The sequence below is a fragment of the Babylonia areolata genome, chromosome 16 (genome assembly GCF_041734735.1).
Source record: "Babylonia areolata isolate BAREFJ2019XMU chromosome 16, ASM4173473v1, whole genome shotgun sequence".
NCBI lineage: Eukaryota > Metazoa > Mollusca > Gastropoda > Neogastropoda > Buccinidae > Babylonia > Babylonia areolata.
Window position 1 is genome coordinate 4,808,905 of NC_134891.1, and position 10,000 is coordinate 4,818,904.

The following is a 10,000-nucleotide window of genomic DNA, read 5'->3' on the forward strand; positions in this document are numbered from 1 at the left end:
ATAACCATAGAACAAAGATGCTAAACATGGGACAAAGATGATAAACATAGAACAAAGATGCTAAACATGGAACAAAGATGCTAAACATAGAACAAAGATGCTAAACATGGGACAAAGACGATAATCGTGGGACAAAGATGATAACCATAGAACAAAGATGCTAAACATTGGACAAATATGATAATCGTGGGACAAAGATGCTAAACATGGAACAATGATGCTAAACATTGTGACAAAGATGATAAACATATGACAAAGACGGTAATCAAGCGACAAAGATGATAATCATGGGACTAAGACGATAATCATGACGATGACAATGACAAAAACTCACCTTTTCTTTCAACATCAGACAGTGATGCGGCCTGTAAAAATAAAACAGACAAAAAAAGAAGAAGAAGAAAGATAATTTCTTGAACAACGAAATGAGTAATCATACGAAATAGCATCTTTCACGTTTTGTTTTCTTTTTCTTTGTTTATTTTGTCGGTTCTTTTCTTCCTGAATAGTGAGAGACAGAGAGAGAAGATCACATCTCCTTGTGTTTGCATAATGTCAAGATAAACGAAACGAAACGAAACGAAACGAATTTTTATTTCACGAGGGTAGTGGAGTAAACACAGCTGCTTTTTATACATCTAGCCCTCAAGGGCAAAGAGGAAAAGGGGGGGGGGGGAAGCAAAGGCAAAACACACACACACACACACACACACACACACACACACACACACACACATGAAAATAAAAGGCATAAATGAAAGCATGTACATTACCTAATTAGGCCCGACACGACAGACTATCATCGAAAAGATCAAATCATTAAGGGGGGAATGGGGGAGGGGGGGGGGAGGAGAGATGGATTGACAGAGATGGGACATGGGTGGTGAATCTATAGCCAACTTCATTTTCTATATTCATAAAATATCAATGACACTGGAACATAATCTTTAACACAAGATGTGGAGGGGAATAACACCAAATGCACGATGTATTTTCGTATCTCATTGCTACATTGTTGATAGCATTGTTTTCGGACGATTGCCAGTATTACTGAAATGCTCCTTAGAGGCGATAGCAAAACAGAGGTCCTTTAAAGCTGGGTATTCCCCATCACACGTTGCTGTTGATCGGAACAAAACAGGAAATGCAGGTACGCACGCATATGTACACTCGCAGTACATGGTAAGTACACACACACACACACACACACACACACACACACACACACACACACACACAACACACACACACAGATTCAGTTTCAGTTTCAGTTTCAGTAGCTCAAGGAGGCGTCACTGCGTTCGGACAAAACCATATACGCTACACCACATCTGCCAAGCAGATGCCTGACCAGCAGCGTAACCCAACGCGCTTAGTCAGGCCTTGAGGAAAAAAAAAAGAAAAAAAGAAAAAAAAAAAGAAATAAAAAGGTAAATGAATAATAGATAAGCTTACATAAATAAATAAATAAATAAATAATAATTATAATATAGAAAAAGGTAGTAGTAGTAGTAATAATAATAATAATAATAAAATAATATATAAATAAATAAATGAATAAGACAACAATGATGATAAATAAGCAAATAAATGTAAAACATGAAGACACACATTCACACATACACCCAGAGAGAGAGAGAGAGAGCACGCGCGCATGCACGCAAAGGGAGAGAGAGAAAGTTGTGTGTGTGTGTGGGGGGGGGGGGGGGGGGAATTAGATAAAGCACTTACAAAGATATGTGCAACTACTCAGGAATCCAGACATTGTTTATTCAGGGTCTAAATTCACCAACTTTATTACGTGAACAAGAAAGGTGCAACATAACAATACAATACAATACACAAACTCTATTGTCTATACTTTGGTACAGAGATTTTCTTTTTGGCAGCAGCACATGTCCAACATAAGAAGAAAACAACAAACAAATAAAATGAATAAAAAATAAAAAGATATATTAAATGGCACCAAATGGAAATAGCTATATACAAATATACAGATTACTGAAATTTACGTGCCTCTCCATTTCAGTCAGCCAAACCGCATTGCACATCTACACACACACACACACACACACACACACACACACACACACACACACACACACCACGCGCACTCACACGCACACATACACTCTCTCTCATCCCCTCTCTCCCTGTCTCTCTCTTCACAAGAAATGCAACTACAAAGATCACTCCACCATACCAGAAAGAGACAGACAGACGCACAAACAGACAGGCTGAGAGACAGACAGACAGACAGACAACGAAACCTGTACCTTCTGATTCGCTCTGCTAGATGCCTAGCAGATTTGATTTGGCAGCGTGTAATAAAGTAGAGAAATGCGTCACAAAGACATAATATTAAGATAGGTCATGTTTCTATTAGAAAGGTCATGAAAATGATAAAATAGGTAAACGAAAAAAACAAAAAACAATTCGAAACAAAGCTCTTTGTTTTGGTGTTCTTGGGGTTTGGTTTTGTTTGTTGTTGTTGTTTGTTTGTTTGTTTGTTTTTATCAAATAACTGAATATACACGAATACAAAGCATCATTATACATCAAATTACACCTGCATTACCAACTAACTATCTTTACGCATTACCAACTAACTAACTATCTTTGCGCATTACCAACTAACTAACTATCTTTGCGCATTACCAACTAACTAACTATCTTTGCGCATTACCAACTAACTAACTATCTTTGCGCATTACCAACTAACTAACAATCTTGCGCATTACCAACTAACTAACTATCTTTGCGCATTACCAACTAACTAACAATCTTGCGCATTACCAACTAACTAACAATCTTGCGCATTACCAACTAACTAACAATCTTGCGCATTACCAACTAACTAACAATCTTGCGCATTACCAACTAACTATCTATCTTTGCGCATTACCAACTAACTAACTATCTTTACGCATTACCAACTAACTAACAATCTTGCGCATTACCAACTAACTAACAATCTTGCGCATTACCAACTAACTAACAATCTTGCGCATTACCAACTAACTAACTATCTTTGCGCATTACCAACTAACTAACTATCTTTGCGCATTACCAACTAACTAACTATCTTTACGTATTACCAACTAACTAACAATCTTGCGCATTACCAACTATCTTTGCGCATTACCAACTAACTAACTATCTTTACGTATTACCAACTAACTAACAATCTTGCGCATTACCAACTAACTATCTTTGCGCATTACCAACTAACTAACAATCTTGCGCATTACCAACTAACTAACTATCTTTGCGCATTACCAACTAACTAACTATCTTTGCGCATTACCAACTAACTAACAATCTTGCGCATTACCAACTAACTAACTATCTTTGCGCATTACCAACTAACAATCTTGCGCATTACCAACTAACTAACTATCTTTGCGCATTACCAACTAACTAACTATCTTTACGCATTACCAACTAACTAACTATCTTTACGCATTACCAACTAACTAACTATCTTTGCGCATTACCAACTAACTAACTATCTTTGCGCATTACCAACTAACTAACTATCTTTGCGCGTTACTAACTAACTAACTATCTTTGCGCATTACCAACTAACTAACTATCTTTACGCATTACCAACTAACTAACTATCTTTGCGCGTTACTAACTAACTAACTATCTTTGCGCATTACCAACTAACTATCTTTACGCATTACCAACTAACTAACTATCTTTACGCATTACCAACTAACTAACTATCTTTACGCATTACCCACTAACTAACTATCTTTACGCATTACCAACTAACTAACTATCTTTACGCATTACCAACTAACTAACTATCTTTGCGCATTACCAACTAACTAACAATCTTGCGCATTACCAACTAACTAACAATCTTGCGCATTACCAACTAACTAACTATCTTGCGCATTACCAACTAACTAACTATCTTGCGCATTACCAACTAACTAACTATCTTTGCGCATTACCAACTAACTATCTTTGCGCATTACCAACTAACTATCTTTGCGCATTACCAACTAACTAACAATCTTGCGCATTACCAACTAACTAACAATCTTGCGCATTACCAACTAACTAACTATCTTTACGCATTACCAACTAACTAACTATCTTTGCGCATTACCAACTAACTAACTATCTTTACGCATTACCAACTAACTAACTATCTTGCGCATTACCAACTAACTAACTATCTTTACGCATTACCAGCTAACTAACTATCTTTACGTATTACCAACTAACTAACTATCTTTGCGCATTACCAACTAACTATCTTTACGCATTACCAACTAACTAACTATCTTTACGTATTACCAACTAACTATCTTTACGTATTACCAACTAACTAACTATCTTTACGTATTACCAACTAACTATCTTTACGCATTACCAACTAACTAACTATCTTTACGTATTACCAACTAACTAACTATCTTTGCGCATTACCAACTAACTATCTTTACGCATTACCAACTAACTAACAATCTTGCGCATTACCAACTAACTAACAATCTTGCGCATTACCAACTAACTAACTATCTTTGCGCATTACCAACTAACTAACTATCTTTGCGCATTACCAACTAACTAACTATCTTTGCGCATTACCAACTAACTATCTTTGCGCATTACCAACTAACTAACTATCTTTGCGCATTACCAACTAACTAACTATCTTTGCGCATTACCAACTAACTAACTATCTTTGCGCATTACCAACTAACTAACTATCTTTACGCATTACCAACTAACTAACTATCTTTACGCATTACCAACTAACTATCTTTACGCATTACCAACTAACTAACTATCTTTACGTATTACCAACTAACTAACTATCTTTGCGCATTACCAACTAACTATCTTTACGTATTACCAACTAAGAAGAAGAAGACGAAATCTGGGGCATGATACAAACAAAAGACAGTGGTGATTCAAGACTGGGGTCACCAGAGAACAGAAAGAGAGACAGACAGACAGACAGACAGACAGACAGACAGACAAAGACAGAAACAGAGGGACAAAGAGCCATATACAGAGACCGAATCAGAGACAGACAGACAGACAGACAAAGACAGAAACAGAGGGACAAAGAGCCATATACAGAGACCGAATCAGAGACAGACAGACAGACAGAGACGAGACACACAGAGAGAGGGACACAGACAGACAGACAGAGACGAGACACACAGAGAGAGGGACACAGACAGACAGACAGAGGAAGAGATGCGGGCAGCCAGAAGTGTTTGCACACACAACTCATCAAAACAAATATTTCATTATGACCCCAACCTCTCTCTCTCTCTCTCTCTCTCAAGTGGCACCGAACAAGTCTCGCCAGATTTAGAACGAGAACGATTGGTTTGAATGCTTATGAAAAGTGGTTTCAGACTGAGCCCTCGTTACTCTCCCCTTGTCCGATGTGCGGTCATTCAAGGGAGGATGAATTACATTTTTTGTTTAGTTGTAAAGCTTATGACGATATTCGAGAAAAATGTGTTGTATTTAAAATAAATTCAGCAAAGAATGAAGATATTTTTGGAGTGCTTAATCTAAATCAGGAAACTTCACTACAGTCACTTGCAAAATATATTGCAGAAGCGAATAACATGCGACGAAAAAAACCTCAACAATAATAAAATAGTATCAGGTGTTGCTCATTGTGAAAAGTGAAATCTGTGTTGTCACTCTCATATGGAAAATATTTATGTTATACATTTATAATTTTTTTATATGTTTTTGTTTTTATTTCTCACTACATGCCATTACTTTGAATGGATGGTCGAACTGCACTTTGTTGCACAGATTGATTGATTTCGTTTTGGCTTTGGTTTTCATCAATATTATTACTATTGATGCATGTTGTTATTTGTATTATGAACCCCCATGTCATTAGGGCTGTAAAGCTATTGACATTAAAGTGTTCAGTGTTCAGTGTTCTCTCTCTCTCTCTCTCTCTCTCTCTCTCTCTCTCTCAACCTTGCTTTGTATTTGTATAAAGCTTTCAAAGGCCGAGAAATTATTACGTCATGAAAACACTGTTTTGTTGCCAGGCTAGTTTCATTTGAACTTATGTTATATCGAGTTTTCTATGTATGTTGTTGTATTGTGTGAAATGTTTTTGTTTTTGTTTTTGTTTTTCTTTGTTTTTCATTGTTGTCTTTTCATATACCCCTTCATTAGGGGCCTTGGCCTATATGAATAAATCATCTCTCTCTCTCTCTCTCTCTCTCTCTCTCTCTCTCTCTCTCTCTCTCTCTCTCATTGTATTCAGACAAACACATTCCATGTAAATGAAATGTCTAAGTATTATATTATTTTTTAAAAAAATTGAAAAAAAAAGTGTGGCGTTTGCTTAACACATAAGTGCCTTTACTACACACACACACACACACACACACACACACACACACACACACACACACACACACACACACACACACACACACACAACATGCACTCAGTCAAAAAGTGGAAACCTACCTTCTGACTCGCTCTAATACTTGACTATCAGTGTTAGCAGCGTCCAGGAAGAAAAGAAATACACACAATAAGTACTCAAGAATACTTCTTTAACTACATAATGATAATCATGATAATAGTAATTATCATCATCTTCATCACCATCATCATGATAATGATAATAATAATAATAATAATAATAATAATAATAATAATAATAATAATAATAATAATAATAATAATAATAATAATGAAAGAAGAACAAGAAAAACAACAAGAAGAAAAATTAGATAGACAGATAGACAGACAGACAGACAGATAGATAGATAGATAGATAGATAGACAGACAGACAGACAGACAGATAGATAGATAGATAGATAGATAGATAGATAGATAGATAGATAGACAGCATTTTATGAGGCTAACTCATCATGTAATGGACTCTGATACAAAAGTGCGTACTAACTTATCTCTCACATGAAAAATCAACACATATATTTGTATCTATATACTACAAACTGCAAATATGACCACACACACACACACACACACACACACACACACACACACACAATATGCCCTGCACACGCACATGCGCACACACAGAGCGCACAGACACACGCTTACGTGGCACATACAGTACGTAAAACACCCGACCACAATTTTGTACTGAATTCTATACTGGATGGGTAGCCAATGAAGTTGGGGTAACGTGATCCTTTTTGACTTTGTGAAGATGATTCTTGCAGCATTGTTCAAAATCGTCTGAAGGCATGACAACATGACAAGAAATCAAAATGCAAACCAGTGAGTAGTGAACTGCATCAGTCAATGCGATTTAGGATCAAGGAAAAGGCAAGCTGAGATAATGCTTTGTCTCTGTCTCTCTGTCTCTCTCTGTCTCTCTATCTCTGTCTCTCTATCTCTGTCTGTCTCAGTCTCTCTATCTGTCTATGTTTCTGTCTCTCTGTCTCTGTCTCTGTCTCTCTGTTTCTGTCTCTCTCTCCGTCTCTCTCTGTCTGTCTCTTTCTCTTTGTCTGTCTCTCTCTCTTTGTATCTCTCTGTGTCTCTCTATGTTTCTCTCTGTCTGCCTCTCTCTCTCTCTCTCTCTCTATTTCTCTGTCTCTCTCTCTGTCTCTCTCTCTCTCTCTCTCTCTCTCTCTCTCTCTCTCTCTCTCTGTGTCTCTATTTCTCTCTGTCCCTCTGTCTGTCTCTCTCTCTCTGTCTCTCTATGTTTCTCTCTGTCTCTGTCTCTTTCTCTCTGTCCCTCTGTCTGTCTCTCTTTCTCTGTCTCTGTCTCTTTCTGTCTCTGTATCTCTCTGTCTGTCTCTCTGTCTCTGTCTCTCCCCCCTCTCTCCCTGTCTATCTCTCTGTCTCCACCCCCTCTGCCCTGCCATGTTTCCCACAGCACAACACAGCACGTCACCTGGGACACTCGTGTTGGCGCCTTGCCCACGGGCTTCGTCTTCTTCGTCGTCTGTCGGCACTGGACTCATCCAAGGCAGCGTGCAGTGACGGTGCTTATTAACATCAGTTTTAATTTTCGGTTTTATTGGATCTCTTAAAGAGAGAGAGAGAGAGAGAGAGAGAGAGAGAGAGAGAGAGAGAGAGAGAGAGAGAGAGAGAGAGAGAGAGAGAGAAAGTGATGGCCCTATGGCAGGGAACAGTCAACTCAAATCAATCCCTGGATCTCTACTTATCACAAAACGTGATGTGAGAATTTCTTTAAAAAAAAAAAAAAAAAAAAAAAAGGCAAGCCACGTTCACAAACTGAAATCTTCAACGCAAAAACTTTTTTTTTCTTTTTTTTTTTTTAAACCAGCATGACCATGAGATAGAAAACAAAACTGAACTACACCACAAATAAACGAAACAAATGGATGGTTACATGGAAGCAAAGTGCAGTCACATCAAAACGTGGAGAATCAATTTAACTTCTTTGAAAATCTGGGAAAAAAAACAAACAAAAATCGTCTTGGTTCACCCTTGAACTGTTACGGCTATTCTTTTTTTTTTTTTCCAGAAATGAAACAAAACAAAAAAACAGATCAAAACAACACTCCACCTCCCAGGACCACCACACCACCTACCCCCATCCCGTCCCCCTCCCTCCCCCTACCCCCTGCCCTCCACACACAGTTGTATGAAAGCAAAGTGCACCCTCATCAAATTAAAATCCATACTTCCTTTCATAATCTTTAACTCTCTCCATACGAACGGCGAAAGAGACGACGTTAACAGCGTTTCACCCCAATTACCATCATCAAAATATTGCAAGCGGAAGACTCTTATACTGAAGAGGTGAATGTTGACAAAGAATACCACAATTCTGACGACGGAAGCTAAAGGTTGGGTCATTCAGACAACCACTGGACATCCGAGGGGTCTGTGCAGAGGAGAAGAGAGGACTGGCCGTACTGAGTGAGTTAAAACATTGCCTGTGGTGAAAAAAACAGGAGAGAAAGGATCCTCTTTGCCTGCGCGTAATGTCTTGTATGACGTGACCATGGTTTGGTCACATCATACGACATAACACCCTCTCCAAAATCATCCTGCAAGGGACTGTAGAGGAAGGGCGCACACGGGGGCGGCAGAGAAAGAGCTGGTCTGACAACGTCAAGGAATGGACCAAAATGACGATGCCAGATCTCCTCACGACAGCTGCCAACAGAACGGTGTGGCGAGCTATGACATCTTCCTCATGTCCCCCCCAACGACCCCAGCGGTCGAGGGAATGAGAGAGAGAGAGAGTGTCTTGTAAAATTCACCGCCATGGTCGCATTTCGGCACCAGCTAGGTAAAGCACCCATGTCATTGAAATGCAACCAGATGATGGGCCTTTTGTGCATTAACCTAATGCTCTTAATTTTCAATGGTATGATTGGCCATTTTTTTCTACACATCACAGGGGGAATCCCCAGCTATTCTTAGACACTATCTTTTCCGTGGTTCCTGCACAAGGTTAATTTGCACTCTAAACTGACTGGTGGTGAAAGGGTTGTGAATTGTGAAGATGACAGGTTTAAACAGTCTGCCATAGGGCAGGAGGAGAAGAAGAACCAGGGAGTACAGAGATTTGTATTTGTGTGTTTTTATCTTTATCACAACAGATTTCTCTGTGTGAAATTCGGGATGCTCTCCCCAGGGAGAGCGCGTCGCTACACTACAGCGCCACCCATTTGTTGTATTTTTTCCTGCGTGCAGTTTTATTTGTTTTTCCTATCGAAGTGGATTTTTCTACATAGTTTTGCCAGGAACAACCCTTTTGTTGCCGTGGGTTCTTTTACCAGATCACGAATCAAGGTCTAGTGGAAGGGAAGAAAATATCGGCGACTGAGCCGTGATTCGAACCAGCGCGCTCAGATTCTCTCTCGCTTCCTAGGCGGACGCGTTACCTCTAGGCCATCACTCCACTTGATGGTGACAGTGTTGACCCGAATCACTGTCTGAGGCTCTGAAGAACGGTCACAACTCAAAGAAACTTCCATCAGTTTCTTTATTTTAAGGAGCAAGTAACGAAAAAAGAAGGAAATAACA

General features: G+C 38.8%; 1 protein-coding gene across 2 annotated transcripts in view; it reads right to left on the reverse strand.

The window, feature by feature from the left end:
• LOC143290807 (neo-calmodulin-like) overlaps positions 1-10,000 on the reverse strand; it is a 44,702-nt gene that overhangs the window by 10,660 nt on the left and 24,042 nt on the right. The window contains exons 4-5 of one of the 2 annotated variants that reach the window (XM_076600328.1): positions 7,890-7,949; positions 335-365 (exon numbers count right to left, since the gene is read on the reverse strand). In XM_076600328.1, the coding sequence (XP_076456443.1) occupies positions 335-365; positions 7,890-7,949 (91 nt within the window). The remainder of the gene's footprint in view (positions 1-334; positions 366-7,889; positions 7,950-10,000) is intronic. The other variant, XM_076600329.1, reaches the window with a different exon arrangement.